The sequence below is a fragment of the Tenrec ecaudatus genome, chromosome 16, assembly GCF_050624435.1.
Source record: "Tenrec ecaudatus isolate mTenEca1 chromosome 16, mTenEca1.hap1, whole genome shotgun sequence".
NCBI lineage: Eukaryota > Metazoa > Chordata > Mammalia > Afrosoricida > Tenrecidae > Tenrec > Tenrec ecaudatus.
The window spans coordinates 108695722-108723339 of NC_134545.1; the positions used below are offsets into that span (position 1 = coordinate 108695722).

At 55.1% G+C, this 27618-nt stretch overlaps 2 protein-coding genes across 5 annotated transcripts in view; one reads left to right on the forward strand and one right to left on the reverse strand.

The window, feature by feature from the left end:
• INSYN2A (inhibitory synaptic factor 2A) overlaps positions 1-13361 on the reverse strand; it is a 40105-nt gene extending 26744 nt beyond the window's left edge. The window contains exon 1 of the mRNA XM_075534331.1: positions 12193-13361. Within this exon, the coding sequence (XP_075390446.1) occupies positions 12193-13361 (1169 nt within the window). The remainder of the gene's footprint in view (positions 1-12192) is intronic.
• The window catches only part of DOCK1 (dedicator of cytokinesis 1), a 434492-nt gene that overhangs the window by 207574 nt on the left and 199300 nt on the right, over positions 1-27618 (forward strand). The gene's annotated exons all lie outside the window — the stretch shown is intronic.

The following is a 27618-nucleotide window of genomic DNA, read 5'->3' on the forward strand; positions in this document are numbered from 1 at the left end:
CTCCTAAGCAACTCCGAGTGGCCCCGGGCCATGCAGAAGCAACGGGCTCTGAGTATCAGGCTGGTTCCCAGTAGCCGCTGGGAGCCTGTCTTTAGCCAGCATCAGACTTTTCACTGGCTGCCAGCGGTTCGCACCCCCCAGCTGTTCCTCGGGATTGAGAGGTGGCTTTCTGCTGCTGTAAAGCGGGAGAGACTCAGAAGCCCACGTGGGGCCGTTCTACCTAGTCCTGTGGGGCCACTATGAGCTGGCACCAACTCGAGGGAGGTGATGTATGAAAACAGACTTTTCATCTTAGTCTCAGTCCACTCTTCCTTGGAGCCCTGGGACTCCCGACAGATGAAGCTAGTTCTTTGTGAGTGAAGTGGGGCGCTGGGTTTTGAGGAACACCAGGTACTGGCAGCCCAGACTCGCCCCCCGAGCTGTGTGTGACTCTTCTCCCCTACCTCTGTGGGGTCTGCTGCTGGGATGGCTGGTTGTCACTGAGTAGTTCCCAACTCCTGGCCACCCCGGATGTGCAGAGTACAACTGTGCTCTTGGGTTTTCAAGGCGGTCAGCCTTTTGGAGCCAGTCCTTAGACGTCTCTCCTGAGGTACTTCTGGGTGGATTTGAACCATCAACCAGTCAGGGATCTAGGATTTAAGGGTTGGCACCACTCGGACTGTTTAAGTGGGTGAACATTCTGCATTGAGATAATTTCAACCAGTGAGCCCTGGTGGTATCTAGTAGATTATGCATTGATCTCAAGGTCAGCAGTTCGAAGCTGCCAGCCACTCCACAGAAGGAAGATGGGACTTCAACTCCCATGAAGAGTTACAGTTTCAGAAGTCCACAGGGACAGTTCTACCCTGTCCCACAGGGCTAGAACTCAGAAGGAATATCCCCATTAGAATATGACGATGATAATTTGTGACACTTGGTAGCTAAGTCTCAAGACAAATTAATGGGGCTTTGAGGGTTGGACCAAGAACCCTAACGTCATGGAAAACAATGAAAAATTTGTTGAGATACCAAGCGATTACTTAGAAATGATTGTGTGTGTGTGTGTGTGTGTGTGTAAGGGGTTGGTGGGGGAGTGAAACTTATTCATACAATGACCTGGACCCGTCTTCCACCAGCATTCCTCTCTCTTACGAAATTATTCCACCCATGGGGGAACAGGTCTACATTATAGTGCCCTATCCTCGCAGTCAGGAATTGAAGTGTTAACCCTTTGGGAATCAATCTGGAATGCCTACCACATGTCTGAAACCCTTAGGACTCCTGCCAATGATCCTGGCTACCTCATTCCCCCTGGTGTTCTAGTGATGGATTCGGCAGGATGCTGCTGGCATGACTAGGTTCCACCAAACTCACACAATCACTGCTCATCAGACTTCTGCTGGACATCAGCTCTGAGCCTGGCGCTAGGATAGGGAGGCAGTTTCTTGGATGAACATGATGTAGACGTTGCCTTTAAGAGGCATACAATCCAAACTTCCTTTTCTATGAAGAGGCTGCTACTGGGTTCAGAGATGCAGTTATAAGTCTAACTTGGGGAAGCAGCATGCCTTCTGGGATTGTTTCTGATGCGGATTGAACTCAGTGTCCAGCCTCTTGGCTCACCTTCTCGTCTCTCTCCTCGGCAGCTTTGCCCGTCCTCCGAGCGGTGCCCCGGCCGCATTAGTGGCTCAGAACCGACTTCTCCTTCCCGGGCTGAGCCTCTTTGTTTCCACATGACCGAAAGTACAATGGCAACCTTGCTAAGTCTACATTCATTTCCCCAGTCCTAGCACACAGCGGGCATCATGCTTCATCCAACTGGCACTGGAAGTGCACCTCTCCTTTGTGGGGTGCCATTGAGTCTGCTCCAGGCATAGCAAGCTCACGTGTAAGACAGTGAAACACACCTGTGCTGTGTCATCCTTATGGCCGTACTGTGATTGAGCCACAGTGTGAGTCCATCCATCCCTCTCATGGAGGGTCTCTCTCTTCTGGCCGATCTTCCTGTTTACCGGCAGCACATGATGTCCTTCTTCAGGGACTGGTCCCTCCTGGTGAGTGGGTCCAAAGGAAGACACGTCACCTTAGGCATCTCAGTGTCTTAGCTTCTAAGGAGCATGATGGCTGCCCTTCTTCCCAGGCAGGTGTGTGTTCTTCTGGCAGTCCGTGGTATGTTCAGTATTCTTCACAGCACCACAACCCAAAGGCATCCATTCTTCTGTGGCCTGCTTTATCCACGGTCAAGTTTGCACATGCACGTGAGGCAACTGAATATACCCCGGCCTGGGTCAGGGCACCTGACCCCTCAACGTGATATCTTCACACCTTGAACATTTTGTAGACATCTTCTGCTGCAGATTGACCCAAGGCTACCTGTCATCATCGGATGTCCTGACCTTGGGCACTGAGGTGCATCCGGGCAAAGCGAGATCCTTGACAATGTCCGTCTCTTCTGCGTGTGTCACGATGTTGCTTCGTGGTCCAGGTGGCAGGGTTTCCATTTGATGCTCAGATGTAACCCAGGCAGGAGCCTCTCACCCGCATCGGCCCGGCTTCCTTCACGTCATCTTCCCTTACAGCTGGCGAGGTTCTGTCGTCTGCTTACGTTGACCGGCAGAGAGTGTCTGCTCTTCTCTATCTCTCCCAGTCCTCCTGGTACGGAACATGCCACAGACCCGACGAAATGCTGCATTTATTTAACTTTTTGTCTCCAGCCCTCCCTCGCCTAGAATGGGGGTTAAGAGCTTCTGCCTGTGCCCCGGTGCATCCTCTGTGCCTGCGCTGGGGCCCTTCACAGAGGGGGCATTCCGCAATGTGGAGGAGTCATGAACTAGTGAATGAGAATGAACCAACAGGTACATGGCACCGGTGAGGGCAAGGCTGGGCTAATTGATAGCATGCCCTTTGGACTCTGGAAAAAAATGACAGGATTGTTCTGTGATGTCCTGGCTGGCTCAGCTGAGAACACCTGGCCAGAGGCAGCCACAGAATACCCATTCTCAGATGTGCCCAAGCAAGGGCGAGGCAGCAACAATGGGCCCAAACACGAGCCCGGAAGTCGTCAAGTCCCTGTGGCTGGAGCAGCACTGGGTCAAAGCCACATGGAGAGACAGGCGCCCCTCTGCGACTCTGCTGTCTTCCACCAGCTCTGACGAGAGAACGTCTCTTGGTCTGGAGGGGCGGGGTAGGCTGTGGCTCCCGGACAGCCTGGTACTGGTTTTCATGAGGACGCATTCAAGAGGACCAGTCACAGGTGCCCATCCAACAGCATTGACACTGGTGTGAAGATGCAAAGCCACGTGCTTTGGGGGGCTGGTCCCCTGAGGCACAGCAGAGGTCAGCTGGCCTCCCTGCAGCCTTCAGTCTCATTGCCCGTGCTGCCCCGCAGGTTCTGCCCCACCTCTCTGCATTCTCCGTATTGTTCACGCTGTTTCTTTGAGCATGTGAGTCATTCCCGTCCATGGTGCGTCTGTGCAGATCAGGCAGAAAAACACAGCAATGGGCTCGGTGGCTCTGGAAGAACGACTTGGGGTGTTGGCAGTTTCCTAATCCAGTGAAACATCCGCGCGCACACGCTGGGCAAAGAGCAGTCAGGGCTCCGTGTGGGGACTCCCTGCCCGGCTGCAGTGTGCGGAGGGCAGGGCTCCCCTGTCCTGCCCAGTACATGCCCGGTAGATCACGCCGTTACATCAAGGATGCGGTTAATACCAACCAGAACTTTCTGAGCGCCAAGCCAAAGCAGGCTTGAGGAACCCAAGTTCCTGGAGGAAATCAACCTTCAGCTGGAGGAGATCAAGCCTAAGCTGTAATTTATTGGAAATTAATGCAAACGAATCGTGGTGGCACTGGCTACACTGAAGGCAGCAGTGTGGGCGGCCGCGTTAGCAGGCTGCCGCCCCTCCGGCCAGAGAGAGCCAGACACTGCCAGGGGTGGGCTTCCACTGGGGAGGGAGGGGCTGGGCTCCCGTGTCTGCCTGCCTGGGGTTCTGATGGGGAAACTCCCCCGCTGGCTGTGTAGCTGCCCTTTCTCTGATGGTGTGTTATTATTGCTGCTGTGATTTTAGAGCAGCTGCGTGGACACTCTGACATGAGATCATGAGAACTCACTCTCAGGACTCACGGTGCTCGGGCTCGGCTGCAGAGGCCCTGACTTTGCATTTATTTGTTGTGTCTTCTGTTCTGCACAAATGCAACAGGGCTCTTTCCACCGAAGGATTATGGGCTTTCAGGTTTGGTGTGCGCCTTTAAAAACAAAACACCTTGATGTCCAAGCACGAGACTTTTTCCTTTTATTTGGGGAGCTAAGCCTAGTGCTGGGACCAATCACATTGTGACGGACCAAAGAAAGGTTTTTCATCCCCCCCCCTCCCTTGTTGGACGAAAATAGCCTTGTTTTTACTGTTTTCTTTTCTCATGAGTTCTGTTCTCTGAAATGCCCTTCCCTGCTTGGCCTCTCATCGATGCCGGACTCTTTACGTCCAGTTGGCGCGCACAGAGCGTGGGCATGTCTTAGACGGGGTCAGCATGTGGGGATACTACTGGGGGTGGGGGCTCCCTCCAGGAGGCCCCCAAACTGCAGGAGGTGGTCCCCAGGACAGTCAGATCGGAGTGGGTGTGGTATGGGGGGATTGTTCTTCCTGATATGATCCTGGACTGCATCCTTGGCTCTTGGGGTCCCTGGGGGTGGGGGTGGGGTCTCTGCTGCCTGTTGGACAGGACCATCATTGGGCAGGGAGCCCGGCCGGCCGGGGGCAGGGGTTCAGTGGGCCCTGGAGATCGCAGGAAGAGTGAGAGCTCCCTTCAGCAAGAGAACTGTTGCTTGTCTCTCAGCGGCGTTTATCCATGGCGCCCATCTTCTGAGTGGGCGGTGGGTGCTGAATGCTGTCAGGTGAACCCCATCCTGGCCATTTCTCATGGGCCTTTGCACCTTGGAGAAGTTATCCTGCATCCTGAGCTCGGCTCCTTCCCGGCAGCTGTCTGGTGACAAACTAGACAGTGACAATGGCGGGCTTGGCTGGCTCTCATCACTGGTGGGCCTTGTGGCTCCCCTACCTGACCTCACCTGGAACGCTCCGCCAACCCAGCAGGCAGTACCAGGTACATCATCTTCCCATCAAATGCCACAAGATTAAGGGGAAAAAAAGTTTGACAACTAGAACTTGTGTCTCTTCTTAACCCCCAACCCCACCACTTCTTTTAAATCTGAATTTCAGGACACAAATCCATGAATTCCATCAGCGTTCACGTCATGCTTTGAATTGCTCATTTTATCTGCAAATGGGTTGTTGGCGTTGCCCGGTGGCTAGCAGGCGCGGCATGTCATCACCCACCGACTTAAAAGGCTGGGGAGGCATTTGAAATCTGTTCTGGCATTCTGCGCAGGAAGATTATTTAAATTACATTTTCCAGAATGTGTGATACCTACACAAGGCCCGAAGCAAGAATTTCAAATGCACCCTCGAGTTGGACAAGTATATTGTCCTGTTTTTTCCCCCTCGCATTAAGAAATGGGGGGAGGCTTATTATTTTTGGAGAACTTCAAAATAGTGTCTGCAACGTTAGATCCATAAATGCTGTAGGACAAGCTAGCCACCCCCACTGGGAAGACCCTGCTCTGGGACCTGCTGTTTCCACGTCTTGGACTCTAGACCTGAAGGCTCATCTCAGCTGTGTAAAAGCCATTCACTGCAACAGGGAAACGTCTCTCTCTGCACCCCCATGCCCCGGTCCCGAAACGTTAACAAACCAACCAATGCAGTGCCGCTAAGGCATTGATGAAGTGTCAAACAGAATAAACCAAACCAAACCAAACCGCGGGATCATGAAGTGCATTTACTGATGGAGGCTTGTAGAAAGGGGTCCCTCTCTCGCCCTTTCTCACGCCCTTTCTCCCTGTTTTCGGTATTTTTCAGTAGGGGGTGAAATTGTGATGCACTGCCAGTGATCGTCTCTGACTCAAAGCGACCCTTTAGGAGCGGCTGTGAATCGTATGGAAGCCGGCTCTCTGGGCTCGACCTACGGCTCTGTGCCTAGCCCAGCGGCACCTCCAGGGCTCTATGGAGAATTTGTTCTTGGAGCAGACAGGACACCTTGAGGTTGCCTCTCTTGTTGGGGGTCTTTGTTTCCTGTCTCTCAGAAGGGCGGTCTGAGCTTGGCTTGCTACTGATTGCCAACTTAGTACTGACAGCCGGCGTGTTACACCTGGAGGCATGGCCCTGCCGTCGGGTAAGCAGGTCATTGGTTCAAACCCAGCGGCCACTCCATGGCCTACAAACCATAGGTTGCTGTGATGTGGGACCAACGGAAAAGTAGTGGCTTGGACCATTGCACCAAACCAACTTGTGCCGCGCTTGGCTCCGCACACAGGCTCCAAGCTGACTGTCCCCACTCTGGAATCTTCCACCTCTCCCCAAACCAGGCGCCCCAGAGTCCACTCTGACTCACACCCACCCTGTGCGTGCCAGGGCCGAACTGCATTCCCGAGGACGGCGTTTCATGGCTGAGCTTTTGTAAGCCAACCACCAGGCCTTTCTTCCGAGGCACCCCTGGTTAGCAGCTAGGAGCCCTTAGCCTGCCCTCACTCTGAAACAAGCCAACCTCCAGGGCCGCTGTGAGTGACCACAGACCCCGTGGCACTGGGTTTGGTTATCTCTATTATGCAACCAATCTGGAAAGTACAAGGCTCCGTGGCTCACCCCTCCCAGATGTTAGCTCTGAACACCCCCTGTCGATGACAAGGTGACTCACTGAGTGCAAGCATAGTCAGGGCCTGTCCTCCCTGCGTCACTTACTCCCTGGTGCGTATCCACCAGGCAGGGACCCTTCGCTGTCCTCGGTCGGAGAGGCATCAGAGGTACAGCGGTTGGCTGTCATGCCCACGGTCCAGGTGCTGGGAAGAGCGGGGGCCACGCATCCACAGCCAAGCTTAACTCAATGGCTCCTCCCTAAACCTGGGCGGTGGAAGGCTGAGCCACCCTGGAGCCCAACCAGACACCTGACCGGAATGTGCTGGGTTGGAGCTGAGGTGGAGAGATGACACTGGAACTGATGGGTCTGGAGCATCAGACAATGAAGGGCTGACCTTCTTGTCCCATGGACTAGCTGCCTGCAGAGTCACAGAGGGAGGGAGGCGGGAGGGACTGTCTGTGGACAGGCCACCCACTCCCATTGGCTGGCATGGCTCCCCAGCTAAGCTGGTTGGAGAGTTTGGTCTAAACAGCATGGGCCAGGCTGGCCACGAGCAGCTCTCTCTCCTTTTGGAAGGGCGCTGCCAAGAAGTATGCTACCACCCACCAGGTCTATCTTCCCTGCCACTCTCTGAGGAGAGGGCACTGGGGACGCAGCCCACTGGGCATCTGCCAGGCTGCTGGCACACACAGCCTCCTGGGCCTGTCTCTGCTCTATGCCCTCATCCTTTACTTGGCCCTCTGCTTCCCCAGTGCTTTCTGCTGGGCACAGCTAGGCCACACAGGGAGAGAGTCCTGGTCCTCCTTAGGCTCCATTGGAAGGTCATCCTGATTCTGGGTTGTTTGTTAGGTGGAGGACGCAGGAGGAAACCATCCTATTGCTTCCTACCATCAAGTCGATTCTGAATCACAGCGACCCTTTAGGACAGAGTAGAACTGCCCCTGTGGGTCTCTGACACTGTAGCTCTTTATGGGATTAGAAAGCCTCACTCGCTCTCCTGAGGATGGGCTGGTGGTTTCGAACTGCTGACGTGGTTAACAGTGCAAGTCCTCTTAGACAAGTCTGGTGGCCTCATCTTCCCTGTTGGGGGACCTATTTTCAGGTTCTCAAGAAATGCCCACGTGAAGAGAGTCTCCCTATAAAGTACTATATTTTTGGATGTATAACCCACCCACGGAAATAGCGCACACATGCAATAACACACATCGCACGCACAGGCAGCAGCCGCGGAAGGAGCCTGTGTGGTTTGTAAAACCCCATATAGCGCGTGCATCATTTGCACAATTGCCGCTGTTGGGTGAATGTGGACACACACGCGTCAGCACACAGAATAGCAATGGATTTTTAGCGCCCTAAAGGGCCGGCCTGAGGCCAATTTGACTTTGTGTCCCTGCCCTGACTGCCACCGTGCACCCCACAGGACACTCAGGAGACCCTGGATTAAAGGCCTCTGAGCAGGGCCGGGAATGGTCTCTGCAAGTCTGGCAACCAGGTATCCTGGATCTCCATGAGCCCGCATCCGCTCTGGGCAGTAAAGATGCTGGCACTGCGTTTCCAGGATTTTGTGCCAGGAGGCGGCAAACGTGTCACCCCAACCCCAAGTGGGCCTCCACCTGCTTTTGTAAATACAGCCAGAGCCTATCATCTCACCTATGGGCGCTTGCAGGGTGCAAGGGCTGGATATCAGGCTTCTGATATAGACCGTGTGTGCTCTGCAAAGATTGAAATACCTGCAACCTTGCTTTTCCAGCAAAGGCTTGCCGACCTCCGTGACACAGGTCACAAGTAGAAATCGCCGCAAGCCTTAGGAGGAATGCTGGTGGCAAGGTGGCTTGGTATTCTGCTTGGCACTCTGAGGTCAGAGGCTCAAATGCACCGGCTGCTCCGAGGAGGAAAGACGAGGCAGCCTGCCTCTGTAAAGATGACAGTGTTAGGAACCCCCGGACAGTTCTCTGTCTACAGGGCCATTGAGAGTCTGGGTGGCCTGGGGACTGGGCAGCTGCGGGCTTGGTCTCTGTGGGGCGGGTCTTCGTGCTCACGTGTGTCTGCACTACAGTGTGTCTGTGCCGCTTCTTGGGGCTGTTGATTCCAAGGAGAAACGATGTCCCACAGGGCCTAATGCTGGTTGTCCCACATGGCGTGCTGCCCCTGAGAGTCCCGGAGCCCAGGGTGTCCCTTGGCCTCCTGCGCCCTCTGGATCCCATGCTCCTTGCAGTCAGCCCATCTCAGGGAGGCTGAGCAGCTCCCAGTGTCTAGGTTTTGGTGTCCCTGTGGTTAGTGTCCCCTGCCTGTCACGCAGTAGGCTCAGGACCATTTGTGTTTTCGTCTTGTCCTTCCTATCAATGCTGGTCCTGTCGTGCCTGACTCAGAGCAGCCACAGAGCCCCGAGTGGCCTGGCCTCAGCTCAGTCTGGTTTCAGAGCCTGTGTCTGGCTGGGATCCCAGCCCGGAGGTCAGCCCGGCAGGGGTTGGTAGAGACCCGGCTTGGTGATGAGGCTGCTTCCCTCTGGACAGTGGCAGGTTCTGACCCACTGTTTGTAGTAAGTGAGCGTCCACAGGCTCTGAGCGGCCATAGGGCAGAGCCCATTGTGACAGCAGAGACCCTTGACTCTGAGGTGGCTGTTATGGAGAGTGGGCGCACCAAGGGGCCACAGGCACCCCTACTCGAAACCCCCAGCTGCTCCAGGAAAACAACTGGAGCTATGAGAACTGGGCTTCAAGCCAGCTATAGTCCTCTGCCTACAGTGGTCGTGATGGAAGCATATGAGGTAACCTGTGTGGCCCTGAGGGGCCCTGGTGGCATGGTGGTTATGCCTTGGGCTGCCAACTGCAAGGTCAGCAGTTCAAACTACCAACCATGAGAAAAAGACAAGGCTTTCTATTCCCATAAAGAGTTACAGTCTCAGAAACTATAGAACCCAGAAATTCAGAAAAGTATAGGGGCAGTTCTGTCCTATGCCATCCTACAGGGTCTTATGAGTCACATCGACTGGGTGGCAGGGAGTTTTGTGTGACCCTGCTCTTTTGGGGGGGAGGCAGAAGCATCAGACCACGAGCTCTGGAATGAGTGGGATAAGACTTGGCATCGTGGCGGGCCTCACCAACCAGATGAATCCCAGCTGCACCAAGCAGAGGCCTTGGGTGGATGGCTGGGAAGGAATGGTGTGGAAGGACACCCGGGGTGGCACATGGCCGTGCACTGGACCACTGGCCAAAGGTTGGCGGTTCAAATCCACCCAGTGGGCCTCAGAATAGAGGCCTGGAGCTAGTTTCTGAAAGGGCACAGCTTTGAAGCCAGACAGCAGGGCCATTCACAACAACGCTGGCCCAGGTGCAGAAAGTTCAGCGGCCCAGCTGCTAAGCTACAGATGGGGTTTCACATCCACCCCTGGAAGCAAGGGCTGGAGATCTATTTCCAAACGGCTGAGTAGACAGAGCAGGCAGTTGGCTCCCAGGAAGGCTTATTGTCTTGAGCACCCGGCGGGGTGGCTTCTGCTTGGCCTCGTAGGGTCGCTCAGCATCGGACTCGACTCTGCAGCAGGGCCTGGTGCTCTGGGTCAGAATCTCGCGTGCAGGAGTGTTGGTGGGCACAGTTAAAGCGCAGACTGAAAGTCAGCAGTTTGGACCCGCCTCCACCCTGGGGGAGGGATGAGCTGCCTGCTTCCGTCACATGACAGCCTTGGAAAACGGCAGTTCAACACTCACTGTCCTCTTGGGCGGGCTGCTGTGAGTCAGAAATAGCCATCTCTCACTGGAGGCCCTGGCCACTCGCGGTAGCATGGCCGCCTTCCTCCCCGCAGACCTAGAGCTGGGCTTGAACCTCCAAACATGGGGTTAGCAGTTGGCCACGCAGGGGCTCCCATGGGCCCCTTTGTGCCCTGATGGCTTCCTAATTCCTCCAGGATGCCTCCCAACGCAGGACCCGTAGCATGCAAAGCTGCTCTTGGCACATCAGGAGGGTCCGGAGGAAGGGATGTCGGATAGCCTGTGAGCACTGGTCACCAGTAATGACATCTAGGCTGTCGAGTGATTTCCGTGGACACATCCACTGATCATTGTAGCTTGGCATCAGCGCCTCTGCCTTGGTGGGTAACCGGTAAACCCCCTACAAACAGATCTGTCTCAGAAGAAGTACGGCCATGTTGCTCCTTAGAGGGAAGGATGGCGAGGCCGTCCCACGTGCTTTGGACACATGGTCAGGAGAGACAGTCCCTGGGGAATTGGCTCAAGCATGAGAACAGCCGTGAGGGTGTGGCAGGAACAAGCTGTCCCTCGGGTTCTCCCCAGGGTCTCCTCCCCCACTGCTGGGGCAGCCAACACCGGCCAAGCCCATCCTCCGTGTGCTATTGTGCACGAGGGCATGGGGTGCCCTGGAGTGCCTTCACCCAGGCTGCTCAGGCACTGAGCCCGGAGCCCAGGGTCCTGCAGAGTGCGGAGCACTCTTTGTGGGCTGCAGGTGAGGGAGACAGCTTCTAAGGCAGATGGGAGGGAGGGAGTTCTGGCCTTGGTCTAGAGCCTGGGGAACCAGTGGCAACACTCACTGCCAGGCCCACCTGGGGCATGCCTGGGAGTCCAGGCCGGTGGTGTGTGTCCCTATGTCCCTCTTGCCCCGAGTTCCTCCTGCTCTGTGTGAGTGTCCACAGACGGCCAGCAATTGGATTGGGGAGCTGCTGTCAGAGCTGGGCCATGCTGGTAGTGATGGGTGGCTTTCTCTGCAGCTCAGATGGGTGATGGGTCAATCTGCTTTCACAGGTGGGTGGGGCTTCTCCAGGGGTGAGCATCCAAAAAAGAGAAAACCCACGAGCTATTAGTCACAGCCGGAGATGATCAAGACTGTCAGGCGATTCTGGGGTTCTATTAGAAGCAAATTCCCTCGCTGCCCTATAAGACAGAATAGAACTTGCCGTAGGGTTTCTGAGACGGTAACTCTATGGGAACGGAACACCTCTGTCCCATGGAGTGGCTGGTAGATTCAAACTTCTGACCCTGCAGCACGCAGCCTCTGGGGATGGAGCCTAGGGTACCACAAAGGCCTCAGAAGCAAGTCTGCAAGTGTTTTAAAAATAACACCCCTTGGAAGACTTCTCCTTTCTTTTCCACCACGTGATCCCTACTAGGCTTTTCCTTTCCAGGGGAGGCTGGGGAGCCATTTACTGCATGTCCATCACATAATTGAAAAAAGGAGCGGGTTGGTCCTTCAGTGCCTCAGAAACTTTGTGCCTTGGGGTGCCCACAAACACCCAGGATGTCTGGAAGGGAGTGGGCAGTGGGCCTAGTGTGGGAGAGTGGACAGTGGGTGTAGTCTGAGAGTGGGCAATGGATGTAGAGTAGGAGAGTGGACAGTGGGGGTAGTATGAGAGTGGACAGTGGGTGTAATGTAGGAGAGTGGGCAGTGGGTCCAGCGTCATAAGGCTGTCAGTGGTCACCCTGTCTGCCTGCTCTTGGTTTCTAGTGCAGCCACGAGAGTCTGATCCCCGTCTCCCAGCTCGACCAGTGTTGGAAAAAAAGACAGGGGGGTGGTACATACCCTTCCCGGTGAGCCTCTCCTTTCTCCAACTCCTGAATGACCCCCAAGAGCACTTTGATGGTTTCCTGGCTGGAACTGATTAAGTTCTCCATCGCCTGGAGCTGGGCCTTCAGGTCGACCACTTCCGTTTGAGGCACAATTTGTTGGCAGTCCCCGTGCATGGCGAGCACCCTCGGACAAGGTTGGGTCTCCTCCCCAGCAGGGGCTTGAGTCTGTGGGGGCTGCTCTCCACACTCATGGGATGGGCACTGCGTGGGGGGCAGGCAGGCCAGCATGGCGCCCGGGGGGCTCTGCAGCCCATTGAGGTGCACGGCCCTCCTGGGGTCTTCGTCCACTGGGCACAGGGACCACTCGCTGGCGGCTGCGGAGCTGGACAAGGCGGACTCGGGGGCCTGGGGGCTGAGGGCTGGGGTGTAGATCGTGGCCACCTCTGTCTTAAACACCCTGCTGGGGATCCCCAGGGCGGGCTCCTCAGCATCAAGCTTTGCTGGGCCCTGAAGCTGGAAGTCAGGTTCCTCCCCGGGAGACCGGGCCACGTCCAGGAGCAGGGTGTCTGGACAGCTGTGGGAGTCCAGGTTTGAACAAGGCTCGGTGCAGTTGAGGCCTGGAGGCTGGTCCTCCAAGTTCATGTCCTCGCTGGAGTGGCACACCAGGGCCCTCGTGTAGATCCGGGTCACCCCGGGGGCCTGGCCCTCGACCCTGTCCTTGGCATCGCCCAAGAAGCCGTTGTCCTGGCCTGTGAAGGGGTCCTCAGAGGGCGGGCCCTTGGCGGCCCCTTTCTTGCGGTCCAGTGGGAAGGTCTGGTAGCACTTCTTGAGGTCGGGCGAGGTTTGCACGCCCGTGCTGCGGGTGACGTTGGGGATGGCCCTGCGCGCAGGCACCGTCATGTACTTGCGGTACGCAGACTTGTTTGAGGATGATGAGGGTGCAGCCCCCGCGGCCTTGGCCTCTCGCCGCTCACCCTGCGCCCCGGTCACCAGCTGCTGGTCCCTCTGCTCGCTCTGCGCCTCGCAGATGTCCTTGAACCTCACCTGTAGGGCCTTGTTCCGCTTCCTGACCTGCCGGTTGGGGTCCAGGGTGTATTTCATCTCCAGGGCCAGGGACGCGGCCGGTTCCACCTCGCTCTCCGAGGCCGTGAGCAGGCACCTGCTGGCCTCCTTACTGACCATGATTCCTGCAAGAAAACCACAGCAGAGTGGTCAATGCGGGGGGGGGGGGGTGCAGGTGCTCCAGCCCCACCCCTGCCCCTGAGGACCCCCGCCCCTGAGGACCCCGGCAGCACCCCTCCTGCTCAGCTTCTGCCAGGTCCGGCCTTCCTGTGCAGGGAGGCCAGGCAGGAGCCGGTGGCTGGTAGGCATGGCTTGAAGCAGGTCCTGCATGTGGGACACAGTAGCCTGTCTTTGATGCTTGGGCGAGGCGACAGTGTCTCCCCATCGCCGGGCTGGCCCAGATGCCCGGCCCCGCACCCTTCCCTACTTGGCAACACTGGCCTCACACACACACCTCCACGTCAGGGCAGATGGTCTGTCTGCCAAGAACAAGCACTCCGGCTTCGGTTGTTACTGGTTTGTGTTTCTGGAGGCTGATGAGGTGACTCATCGCTTATTGGGATTCCAGAGAAATCTGTGTTTCTGAAGGCTGACTGGAGGGTCTCCCTCCCCAGCAGATCTGTGTGTGCCCCCCGAAGTGGGGCTATTGGAATGCTGCCGTTATGGGGGCAAAGGTTCCCCACCTGCCCCCTTTCTCTCCGGGGGTACACCCCACAGGAGACAGTGCCCGCCAGGCCCGCCTCGCCCCTACTGAGTGAACGCCCTGGGGGGTGGGGTGGGAGAAGAGCCTCAGCAACTCCTTCCTTTGATTCCGTGGGGAAGGGGTGCTTGAAACACATAAACAAAAAGCATCTTTTTAACATAATAAATAAAGGAATAACCAGAGATGATTCCATCTAGACGCCAGTTCTGCGTTCAGCTTGCAGCCCCCCGAGAGGCAAACAATGGCAGTTGTTTCCGTACTTAAATCCTGACAGAGAATAAAATCACGAGGCTTTCTGTTAATCATGCAAATTCATCCTGGGTGGAATTATTAAATGCAGCTAAAAAGACGCAGGTGGTCCGGGCCTCCTCCGGGGAATACCAGGGGGGTAAAATGCCTGCACCGTTTGAGGCCGATGTGCAGCTGTGGGCGCACATGGAAGAACTTTCTGGAGCGTCAAACGGAAAGCAAGGAAATCGAGCTGGCAAGGAACACCCTCGGTCCCTCCTTGTGATGGAGGAGGAAGCACGTGGCTTTGGGGTGAGGGCCCCAGAGGCAGGGTCACACAGGCTCAGCTATGATGGGAACGTAACTCCAAGACCTCTGGGGACACATCCATGGTCTGGTCCCGAGTGGCAAACCCTGTGGCTGTGAGTGTGCAGTGAGGGCCCCTGGGAACCAGGTGCTGCCTGCACAGGCATGGCCAACCGTCACCCCAAGGGGCCATGGAGGCCAGTGGCATGCTCCCATTTCCAGGAGGACATGTTCTGAGGAGTGACTCTGCTCCTCCGTTCCAGACACTGCCAGAGAAGGAAAGAATCTCTGGGAAGAAGTCCAGCCAGACGTCTCCATAGAAGCCAGGACAATCGCACCTACTCTGCACCTGCCACCAGGAGGGCCCAGTCCCTGGAGAAGGACATCATGCTAATTAAAGGAGCTGGGCTGTGAGGCTGGAGCGGGCCCGGGCCGTGTCCTGTTGTACTTGGCGTGGTTAAGAGCGGAAACTGATACAGTGACATCTCATAACAGCAGCAAGGTGACCTAGCGAGTTAGAGGGATCGGCAAGACCCTGGTCCACCTGGTCCTTGGACAGCCAGGTGGCCAACAAGCGGAGGGGCAGGCCACCCCCAGCCCTCACCTGAGGATGTTTTCCCTCCACACCAGGAGACTGTTCACTCTACCTCTCGGACCAGCTGGCCCATTTGCTTTGCAGTCTTGTACGAGTGCTTATGGGGAAGCTCAGGTGACAGAGGCTATGTGTTTGGCAGCTAACTGCAAGATCAATAGTTCGAAGCCACCAGCCACTCCTCAGGAGAAAGATGAGACGTTACAGTCTGGGGATCCCACCAGGGCAGTTCTACCCTGTCCTATAGGGTCATGATATGTTGGGATGACTCAATGGCAGTGAGTTTTTTATTTGTTTGTTTTTGAGCGGTGCTTCCAGAACGAAAGGGAGAAATCAAGGCTTGCATAAGTTGGGCTCTAAATTACTCACTAGGATGGAGTGTGGATTGATAGAGAGGCCGCAACCTTGGGCTCACGCACAGATATACTTTTGATGATGGCGCAGGGCCCGCCGGGTGTCATGCTGCCGTGTGAGTGTAGCACCCTGTTGCTGTAAACCGTCTCACCCTCAGGGACTCACCGAAAGGCTGGAGGTTCAAGGCCCCTGAGAAGGGTCTAGGAAGAAAGGCCTGGCGATATCCCCATCAAAGCCTAGCCATTGGAACTCTGAGTGGTACCACTTTGTCCCGATACCCACAGGGCCGCCGTGAGTAGGGATCACTGGGCAGCAAGTGGTCCTTGTTGTTGGTCTTGTTGGGTGCCATGGCGTCAGCTCAGCCGCACAAGACGCAGTCAGGCCCGGCCATCCCCACAGAGGTTTTGCCTGAGCCCGTGGTCGCAGCCGCTGTGTCCTTCCGCTTGCCCAGGGCCTTCCTCCTTTTTACCAGCCCTCTGGTTACGTTCAGGGACAATAAGAAAAATCTCCAGAGAAGTTGTTTGGAGGACACCGGCGTTTCTCAATCTCAGCCCTACTGACATCGTAGGCTGGAGAGGTCTCTCTGGCCTGTGATCCACAGATTTTAGCAGCATCTCTAACCACGCTCACTAAATGCCAGTCATCGCTCCCCCTCCCCCTCCAATACAACCACCAAAATGCCACTAGGCAGTGGCAACAGTCCCCAATGAGAAGCAGCAGCTCAGACCCTTCATCCGGGACTTCAACGGCTACTGCTCATGTGTTCTAGCGTGTGTCCCGAGAGGCCAGGCTTCTGATAGGAGACAAAGGGGAAGAGTGAGGAAAGACGTGGTGGCCAACCTGCCACAGGTATGGCTAGACCAGGAGCTCACCTGCCCCGAAGGTCTAGTCTGGAAAATACTGGCTCTGTGTCCCCAGGGAGGCAAGTCCTAACCCGATGCAGAGCCTATGTGTCTGACAAGAGGAGCCATCAGAAACCATCATGGCCAGAGGGCGTTGAAGGAGACGTAGAACCAGCCTTCTTTTGTCAATGCTGGTTTACCAGGCCTGGAGACACCCGAGACCGTGGTAAGTAGTGTGGATCTGCGGCCCAGGAAGCAGGGTGCGTGGTAAGTAGTGTGGATCTGCGGCCCAGGAAGCAGGGTGCGTTTGGAGGGAAGGCAAAAAGAAGGCAAGGAACTCGAGACCTGTTGCTCCCCCTGGCTCCAATTGGGGAGAACTGAGTTACGGGCTGAAGGTGGGGATCGATACTACAACCCTTGGAAAGACACATACAATGGCTGAAGGAGAACCACGCCAAGAGACCCAATGCAGGGTGCCGTACGGAGACGGTGTGTTACAGGGTCGGAGGGGGAGTGGACTCCGAACCCCATTCCTTGAACAGCTCCATGGTCCAGGCTGGGCTGGGCTGATTGTGCATCCTTGCTTTTGAACCTTCGTGCGAGGGGAAGATTTGAAAACGAGAGCATTTTCACCAAAAGCAATTTGCTCGTCATTTTTCAGCCTTTTCCCTGCCGAGGCTGAAAAATGTATGCCTGAATAAGTTTGTCCTACCCTGCGATCCATCATCACGGGCTGCCTGGGACTGCACTGAAATAATGTCGCTACATCCATCTGCTGCTTTGGACAGATATCCTGAGCCGGGGACCTGACTGCCCACTCGCACGACAATCAGAGCTATCCATTGCCAGTGGTGGCATCGTAATTAATAATAGTACGAAACAAGACTCCCCCCACGGGTTTACAGGCAGTTGCTAGTTCTCAAACCCGTTTATGCGCTAGTCGAATTGTGAGAGTGCTCGGGATGGTACAGCAATGTGGTTCTTTTGTGGTTGACCTTCTTTTTAGTAGCTATCACTGAGTTTTTGTGAATCTACCGAGAGGAATACTCGTATTAGAGTCAAGGACATGCATCTCTTTTGATGGGTGGGTCACGTCTTCTAACTCTTCTGGAATTTCCCGGGACATGAAGAACTGCTTCCCTACTAAAGTGGACATGCGTATCCAGCGTGTGTTCTACTGATGGGGTTCTACCGATGGGGTTAAGCCTGTGCTGACGTGTGACTGTTAGGGCCACCCGCTGGGTTTCAGCCCATAGGACCCTGTGCTCAACAGAATGCACCTGCCTGGTCCTGTGCCACCCTCACCACTGTTCCTGTGCTTGCCCCACTGCGCCACTCCATCTTGCTGAGTCGGCCTCTTTGTTCCCTGCCCCTCCACTTTACCAAGCATGCTGTCCTCCAGGGATTGGTCTCTCCTGGCAGCATGTCCAAAGCGCAAGATGAAGCCTCTCCATCCTTGCCCCTAAGGAGCATTCTGGCTGTACTTCTTGCGATACAGGTTGGTTTGGTCCTTTGGCAGTCTGGTACTTGTTCACTATCCTTTGCCAGCACCTCATTCAAATGCATTGATTCTGCCTCGGTCTTCCTGCAATGACTAAGCATCCGTGAAACGACTTTGTCAGGAGAGAACAGTGGGCACTGCATGTGGCCCGTCAAAACCCGACACACATGTCTGCTCACTCACTCGTGAGCTTCAGTGACTAGCTCACTGTCCTCACCGACTGTCTGTGTAGAACTGCCCCAGAGGGGTCTCCACACCCGATTTTCCAGCCCATCGCCAGGTCTTGTTCCTGCCCCCAAGGGCTGGATTCGAACCCCCAATCCTTCATCGACTTGCCACTCAGGTTCACAACACAATGAGTGTATCACAAGAGTCATTTGGATGTCTGCAGAAGACTGCCTGAGACCCACAGGGAATCTCCTTTCTCAGTCCTTCATTCGTCCACTCTTGCTTCCCTGCAGTCAGCGAGCTTCAGGAATGCTCTTTCTCTCTGTCCCCATCAGGTGACAGTCAGACTTCGCTTGCTTTTTCCCACCTGACCCTCACAATCGTATCCAGGAATGGCTTTGTTTGTTTGCTTTTGGAACCTGAGCCCCTTGAAAAAGCAGGCGCAGAACTGCTCCCCACACGAGGCACGCACGTGTGCTCAGAAACATCCCCACAAGAAATGTCAAAAAGCCCCCACTATGTGCATGGTGCCCTGGGTGTTTCCGGTGGGGACCTGGTAGGCAGAGAAGGAGCCCTGGAGTAGTTACTCTTTGAGCTGCTAATTATAGTATCTACAGTTGAAAACCACCGCTGCTCTGCACGCAGAAAGACGCGGCTTTGTACAGTACTGGAAATACATAGGGGCAGCTCTTTCCTGTCCTGAGGTTGCTCCGAGTTGGAACTGACTTGGTGACCATGAGCTTGGTTTGGTTTTCCGGTTAGGCACTGGTCCGGGGCATAGTCTGGCGTGAGTGCGTGGAAGATGCGTGTGGCCTTGGCATCTGAACTGAGCCTGACAAAGCTGGGACCTTGGCAGGGGTTTCCAGTCCCTACCCGGCCACTCCCGCCCCCAGACACAGGCTGGAGGAGGCCATCCCTGTCCTCGCCAGCCGCTGGAGTTCATAAGCCTACTCTTGCCAGGCAGAATGGGAGTCTGGGACCTGTGCCTGGCCAACGTGCGAACGGCGAGTCATGGTGTGTCCACCTGGCTCCAGGGCCCACCAGGCCTGGAATACAAATGTCTTAATTACCCTCAAAATAAAGTTCGTCGTCCAGGACGAGGGTACACACACCAACCCCATGTTTTTAGCTGACAAGCGCAGAGCGGCAACCTGGCCTTAAATGAAGCACTTATGCAAAGACGTGCAGTTCGCTCTGGCAGGAGGAAGCGAGATGTAGCTAACGGCCAGCAATTGACTAAGGGCAGATGGAGGAGGGGGTCATTGGGGGATCCCCCTTCCTGACCCTGAAGGCATGTTGGAAGTAGCCTGTGGGGCCAGAGCTCGTCTTCCAGTGAGACCAGGAGAAAGTGGGGGAAGGGCGAAGACCTTGAGGATGTAGAGACAAGACTCATGGAGAGGGCACTGCCCTCGATTCCTTGGGGCCCAACGACAGTTCACAGAACGGGGCCACTCACAGAAGCAGGAGGGCCGAGGCAGAAGGGATGGCATTGCAGGCAGAGCACAGATACCAGAAGCCACCTTCCATCCTTAACGATGCTGAGAAGGCCGCAGCCGCAGAGAACGTATTTCCTAGGGATGCATGCATCATGTACCTGCACATGTGTGCATCATGTGTACACTGGACTCCAATAACCCCTGGTCACACCCCCGGGGAAATGGCCGCTCAGTAAGACACCATCTCCAGCGCCCGGCTGCAGCCCCAGCCTGAATGATCCACAGGGTTTGTGCAGGCAGGTTTGAGACGTAGATCACCAGGCCTTTCTTCCTAGTCATTTTGGACGGGAGCTCTGCCCACTGCCACTCAGCCTAGCAGCACAGGAAGCCTGGTATGAGGTGCTTTGGTCGGGGCTCAAAGTCAGGTTTCCAGTGTGGAGAGCAGGTGTTTTGGTTCCCAAGCCCGCACTGTCCCCATATAGGCTGGAACTCATACCCCTGTGGACGTAGGGTTCCGGTGTGCACTGGAAGAAGGGGGGGTGGGGTGAGAGGTGTAGGAGAAGGCCTTCCAGTACGTGAAGAGGACTCCTACTCTTAGCTGGAAGTAAACACTTGTGGTATTTCTTGGCTGGAGAATGCTGTGGGGTCTCATCCCCAGTCATCGGTCTCTCTGCATCAGATGGAATTGAGAGAACCCCCACCCCACCCGACCCAGGTCCAAGCAATAGTAGTCATGGAGGAAAACTAGAAACAGCTGGCCCAGGAGGTCATCTTGTACGAGTCTGACGAAGCTGCAGCTACTGAGAATGGCTCTCCCAGTGGTGAGTGAGTGTGAGTGAGTGAGTGAGAGGTCAGCATGTGAGCCCTAGTTGTGCAGTGGTTCAAGTGCTGGGCCGCTAAGCCAGAGGCTGCTGGTTTGACTACCCTCGTTGTTCTGTGGGGGAAGAGGACACAGTGTGCCACCTAGAAAGCTGCAGAAACCCTTAAGGACAGCCCTTCACATCCCACCTTGGCCTGGGATGTGAGTGACCTGGGGGAGGCGCTGTGGCGTAGGGCTGCCTTGACCAAGGGGTCTCCCCATGTCTGGGCAGAGCAGAAACGCGAGGCAGGCAAGCCCGTGCATGGGGGATGGGCTGTGTGATGTCATGGGCTTGCTTGTGGCTCTTCCTCTGTGAAGACACCTTGAAGTCAAACAGACTGGCTGGGATTCAAGATTAATTGGGTCAGCGTTTGATTCCATATGCTGAGGGAAAGCCTAAGCAGCAGGCTTCTTGGAAGGGGGGAGTGGGGAACATGAATATACCCGTCTCTTAGCACCCAGCCTCCCTGGGGGAGGGGAGCCAAGTCCAACTGACCCTCCCCCGCCGAGCCCTGGGCTGTGCTGTGAAACAGTTAACTGGAAACCCCATCGATAGGCGCTCATTGATCCTTCCCAAATGGCCGTCACCCTTTCCTCAGGCCCCAGCAGACTGCTATGGATTTGGAGTCTGTCAGTTTTAGGTTCATTATGCAGTTTAATTTCCTTTAATACACTGAAGTGATATATTTCTCCAGACGCTCGGTTCTCTTCTCCCGAGGTCACTGATTAAGAGGAGCGGGTAAGATAAGCGCCTGGAAGCAGGTGTCCTGTGGAGACTGAGCAGTGACACACCCACGTGTCTAGGGGCATCTTGCAGGGGACCATCGTTTGTTACGATCCAGCGGCCAAGGAGGAAGCCAGGTGAAGGACAAGCACGGGCCTCCATCCAGTTCTGACGCAGGAGGAAAATGCTGAGGCAAAGCCAACCTCAGTGGGTTCTCATCTTTGGTCTTAGGACATGCGTTTTCACCAGCACGGTCGGTGCCGTACATGAACCATGTGGTGTACACCCCAGGTGGGACTCTGGTCTCTTCTCATGAGCTCCTCTGTGGGACTAGCTGGTGAGGCTTTGGCCAAACCAGTAATAGGTCCGCCCCAACGGGTCTGACTGCAGCTGTGCCGCTGTTGACTTCAGCTCTTGGATCTTCAGCTTACACTGATGTGAACCTTTCCTCACTGTCTCCGGCACTTAGCGCCGCTAGAAGAGAGATAACACAAGTGGGCAGCTTTCACAAACAAACTGACTTTCTGACCGTGTAGGAGGCTAGACGTCCGGCTTCAGGGGGCTAGCTCGCTCTAGAGGAAGGCTTTCAGTCTCTGTGTGGCGGGGGGAGGGGGGGCTCCCAGATGAAGAGGAAGTTCCTGGCCTCCCTCAACACCGTTATCCCAGGCTCAGCCGTCTCCATGGGCACTGGAGGTCCTATTGGCCTTCCCTTGAGTCTCGGAAGCTGTCAGGGCAGGGATCCTGGGTCCACGACGTGCACTGCTCCCAGCTCTTCCTGTTTGACGGCAGTAAGGTCACATCCTCACTGTTCCCTTGCCGAAACTCGTCTGTAACTCAAAGGAGATCGCCCCATCCTCATCCTGCCTCATTCACATCACAGGGCAGGATAATTACCTCAGATCACAAAGTATGCACGGTGACGATGTGGAAAAGAGGCAGGCCCTAGCCGGGATGGACTGACACATGGCTGCAGCCGTGGGCTCAGACAGGAAGAATTGTGAGGACGTCGCGGGGCCGGCATGGTTTCCTTCTGCTGTGCACTGGGTCGCTGTGAGCGGCTCCAAAGCACCCAACAACAACAATGTAATACGGAGAACCCTGGCCCAGCCAGGGGCGCACTTTGGGGGGGTGCGGCGGCGAGGAAGGACACGATTCAATCCCTGACACATGTCCTTAGCACAAATTGGATCCAAATTTATAGGCATGAATTAGCAAAAAAGGCAATGGTGCTGTTGAAACTAACCTGAGAACGTCCCTCCTCCAAATGAGATGCTGGGTCAATGTCAAGCATCAACTTCGTTTGTAGTAATTAGCTGCCCTAAGTAACGAATTCCAGAGAGGGCGCAGTAAAAGCAGGTCCTACCCAAATTATGTGAGGGCAGTTAAAGGCACTGAGCTTCCCCTGCTCCCTCCCCCACCCCACCAGCATGGGGAAGTCATTTCGTATTGGCTAGAAAGTGGGTGGCCCATTTAAGTTGTTTTGGGGCGGGGGGAACCAACTAAAATTCCTTTTTGTCCCTGGACATTGTTGCATGCCAAAAAGTCAGTCCCCCAACATGGTGACCCCAGGAGCAATGGAAGAGGATGTTGCCTGGTCTTGCTCTCAGCCTGGATCCTTGTCAACTACAGAGCGAAGGTGGCACTTGGGGACCATTGGCCAGGAATCCAACCTGGAACACCTCCAATGCCCCCGTTCCCCCTAGGGATCATGCTAGATAAGTCAGCAGCCACCAGTTTTAGTTTGGGACCCGTCGCAAGGTGAAGGTGGTAGTTGACAGCCCAGGTGTCCTCTCCCAAGTAACCAGTGTAGGAAGTCCTTCCCATGAACTCCTGTGGACACTGGGAGAAGACCGTAGGAGGGCTTTGCCTCCTTGGTCAGCTCAGCCGGGTCCATACGTTGCTTAACTGAGTGGACTTATGAAATGTCCGAAATGGAGAGTGGGGCATTGATTTCTCTTCCAGATGCGGCCTCATGTCCAAGGAGCCCGTTTCTCCCACTGCTCCTTCCGTGGCACATTCAGGGCAGGCTTTCTGCTCGGAGGCTGCCAAGCTCCACGACTTAGACCGTGTAGCATTGAAGATGCAATCTGCGTCTCTGGCAGGCCAGGCCAGTAAGCATCCATTCCCATTCACGAGGGTCCCTCCATCCACACTGGTCATCGTGGCCTTCCCGCCCGCTTCCTTGGGCTGTTCCAGCCTGAGCCCTTCTGCCAGGGCAGCTCAGCCACAAGAGGAGGGAAGGGAGTCCGTCTTGCCAACAGCCTCTCTTTCTAAGCTGATAGGAACACGTAGAGAAAAGACTGCCGAGGAGCTCACGTCAGGAATCCCAAGCAAAGGGAGAGAGAGAGAGAGAGAATGAATGCTGTGACCGTGTAGGTCAGGCTCCAGTTTTGAGGGCTTTCCTCTGGATTTGGGGCTAACCGCACGCAGGGGTGATTTAATGTGGAGCAGACAGAAAGGAGACGGGTAAACAAATGCCTTTGGTGGAAGGCGGGCTCTCTCCTCGCCTGATGAGCTGCAGAAGAGACGTGGGCAAAGGGTACCTCTCGGAGGGCAGACAGTGTCCGTCTGGACAGCATGTAGGCTGCACACACGAGACGTGTGTGTGAGAGACCTGGAATCTCGTGGGATGTCCTCGCAGCACTGCTGAGTCAGTCGGCTCTGTAGTATGCTTAGGGTGACAAGTGTTCGGGACCTCCGTGCCGTCGTAGTTGGCAAAGAACAATGGCGGGATCAGCATGCCGTGAGCCCCAAACCCTAACCCAACCCCTCCAGGGCGGCCACACGGTATTTGGCTATTGTGTGATGAGGTCAATGCTGGCTGAGCGACCCCCTGGGGCACAGTGGACCTTCCCTCTCGAGTTCTCCGCTACCATCGCTCTGGAAACAGATTGCCAGGCTACTCTGTGTGGAGCTGCTGAGTGGGTTTGAACTGCCAACCCTACAGTTAGAAGCTGAGCGCTTGCCCGTGTGCCACCAGGCCACAAATCAAGTCTGCCTCTCGCCCACCCTGGTGTGACAGTCTCCCCTGCCAGCTGAGCTGGGTTTCTCCTTTTGGATGTCTCTCTCCTGTGTGACAGTGTTAGTGGACTTCTCTTTCTCCAGGCCTGGTTCGAAGTAGCTTTTAAAAAGAAACATATTCTTTAAATAGGAAGCCATGTTTCTTCTCTGCAGGGTCTGTTCTATCATCTTAACCACTGGCATTGAGTGGATTCCGACTCGTGGCGATCCGGAAGGCAGGCTATCCCTGTCACTGTGGGTTTCTGCCACAGCCTCATTGTTCTCCCTTGCAGTGGTTGGTCGGTTCGAACTGGTGGCCCTGAGGTGAGCAGCCCGATGTATGACCCAGCGCCCCACCAGGAATCCTTCGTAGCATCACCCCAGGCTCCAACCTCTGTGCAGGAGCAGCTCTGCAGGATTGCCAGCCCTCAAGAGGAGGACTGGGTGTGCAGCGGTCTCCTGAGTAAGACTGACACAGCGTCAAGCCTGGCACCCTGAGGTGGTTTGACCTCAACCCGGGAACCCGCTCCATGTCACTGTACCCCTGGCTTGACACCTTCATTCTTGGGTGCACCGACAGGTGTGGCCGGAGCCTCCTTAGGTGTTCCCACTGAGTCCCCACACTGGGTTGCCCCAGGGGCCTGTTAACTTCTCCCTTTCCATGAAGGCTGCCCAGGTCTGACCGTGGGCCTGGAGGCTTGGTACACATATCCCCTGACTCCGCAGGTATACCTGGGAGCCCCAAGTCGGCAGCACTTCCCCAAAGCAGGTCTCTGCCAGTCTCTCTTTTGGGGGGGAAGGGTTCTCTATCATCTTAGCTCAGGGAGCAATGGGGTACAGCAGACGAGCATGCTGCAGTGACTACCTGAAAGCTAGGTGACCCCTCTGGAGAACACCCAGGCCATGCACTCCTTGAACATGACCATTCAGCACACTCCACCATGCGACGCAGCAAGGCCTGGAGATCTGCTCCCATCATGATGAGCGCCAATGGGAAGGGGACAGTTCTACACTGTCACACAGGGTCACTATGAGTCAGCAGGCCTCAACGACACTATGGAACAGCAAGAGACTGTAATTTATGGGATTCCGTGTGGCCACCGTGCAGGGGAGCGGGGCAATGGTTTGAGGCACGCACTAAGCAAACACTCCCTCCAGTGCTGGCCTACTGTCAGGTGGGTTGCTAGGATTTGAAACCAACCGGAAGGCACCAACCACAACCGCGGTCCCTTGGCACACCATGTGAGCCCTCTCTGTGTGTCTGCCCGCCCTCCTGCCTGCAAGTAGATGCTCTGAGCAGTGCGGAGCCCCGGGCCTGTCCATCCCAGGAATAGCCTCTTTGGGACCTTTCAGATACCTTCCCTGGGTCCCACAGCCCTGGTCTTCTGCCTCCATCAATACAATGAAGAGTCCCCAAGACTCCTGAGAGCGTGTGCTACAGCAGAGAGAGACGCCTGTGACAGGGAATCCAGCGCAGGTGTGCAGCTGCTGAGGCAGGAGGAAGGGAGCCCTGGCCGGGGAGCCCCGGGAAGCATTCAGGAGCCGTCTATGGAATGAGGAAGGCACCTCTCTTTGTCACGTGTTGTCCTGGACATCTTGAAGACTAAGGTACACTTGACCCAAACCGTGCCATCTCCACTCACCACCTATGCGTGTGAAAGCTGGCCGCTGAAGAAGGGAGAGCGCCTTGTCTTATGTGTTGGCAGAGGGTACGAACAGCCCGTGGACTGCTAGAAGAAGGGCACCAACAATGTGTCTTGGAAGAAGTCCAGCTGGACGCTGTTTAGAAGTGAGACAGCAAGACGTGGTCTCACATACTTCTAGACTTGGCTTCAGAAGAGAATGGTCCTTGGGAAGGACTTCATGGTCAGCAAAGTAGAGGGTCAGAGCAAAAGAAGACATTGGGTCTCCACTCAAGTGCTCCCTCAATGCAAACACACTTTGTGTATTAACCTGGCATTCCATGACGCTCACCTTCCCAACATAATCGCTGAAGACAAATGGGTTCATAAGCAAATGTGGTGAAGAAAGCTGATGGTGCCCGGCTATCAAAAGATATAGCGTCTGGGGTCCTAAAGGCTTGAAGATAAACAAGTGGCCATCTAGCTCAGAAGCAATAAAGCCCACATGGAAAAAGCACACCAGACTGTGGGATCCTGAGGTATTGGTAGGATTAGGTATCAGGCATCAAAGAACAAAAAATCATATCACAGTAAATGAGGGGGAGAGCAGACTGGAGACCCAAAGCCCATCTGTAGGCAACTGGACATCCCCTTATGGAAGGGTCGTGGGGAGGAGATGAGCCAGTCAGGATGCAGTATAGCACCGATGAAACATACAGCTTTCCTCTACTTCCTAAATACCTCCTCCACCCTCCCCCTACTATCATGATCCCAATTCTACCTTACAAATCCGGCTAGACCATAGGATGTACACGGGTATAGATAAGAGCTGGAAACAGGGAATCCAGGACAGCTAAACCCCTCAGGACCAATATTGCGAGTAGCAATACCAGGAGGATAAGGGAAAGGTGGGGGGAGAAAGGGGGAACCAATCACAATGATCTACCTATAACTCCCTCCCTGGGGGACGGACAACAGAAAAGTGGGTGAAAGGAGACATCAGACAGTGTAAGACATGACAAAATAATAATAATTTATAAATTATCAAGGGTTCATGAGGGAGGGGTGGGGAGGGAGGGGGGAAATGAGGAGCTGATACCAAGGGCTCAAGTAGAAAGAAAATGTTTTGAGAATGATGGCAACAAATGTATAAATGTGCTTGACTCAATGGATGTATGTATGGATCGCGATCAGAGTTCTACGAGCCCCCAATAAAATGATTTTTTTTTTTTAAAAAAAAAAGAAAAGAAAATCCTCAAAGAGACAGGCCAACATAGTGGTTGCAGCAGTGGCCCTATCCCACACCTAAGCAGCACTGTGAGGACGGCCCAGGACAGGGCAGTGTGGGTGGTCTCGTACAAAGGGTCCCTATGAGTTGGCATTGACTTGCCGACAGCTAATCACCACCCAAAGTATAAAACATGAATAAACCTGTCTTGGTTAACAGACAGGGTGCTCCTTAGGTGGCAAGACCTCATCTCATGTACTTTGGACATGTCAGGAGAGTCCAGTCCCTGCAGAAGGACATCATTCTTGGTAAAGCTGAGGGGCAGCGAGCAAGTGGAAGCCCATCGACAAGATGGAGCGGCATGCGGGCTGAGATAACGGGCTCACACATCGCAGAGGTCGTGCAGGTGGCCTAGGACCCGGCGCGTTTGGTTCTGTTGTACCTGTGGGCGCTATGAGTTGGAGCGAACACAGGGGCACTTAGCAACCACCACTACCTCTCTGCACCGCAGCCGCTGATTGGTTGAACGATACAGGGACACACATCACAGTCTCCCTGACCCAGGAGATGCGAATGAGACTTAGACTGAGCGTATTTCAGTGGCTTTCAAAGGTTCCATCTCCATTACCTGGATTCCTGAGTTAGGTGGAAGTCTCTGTTTGCTCTTGGCTGAGATCTGGGTAGAAGTCGGGGAACGGGGGCATGCCACCAGTTTACAGAACTGTGTCTGGAGATTGGTGATCTGGTCCACTCTGGCAGAGCCGTCGAGTTTGCTTCTTTCATGTTACCATTTCAAATATATATTGGTACAAAT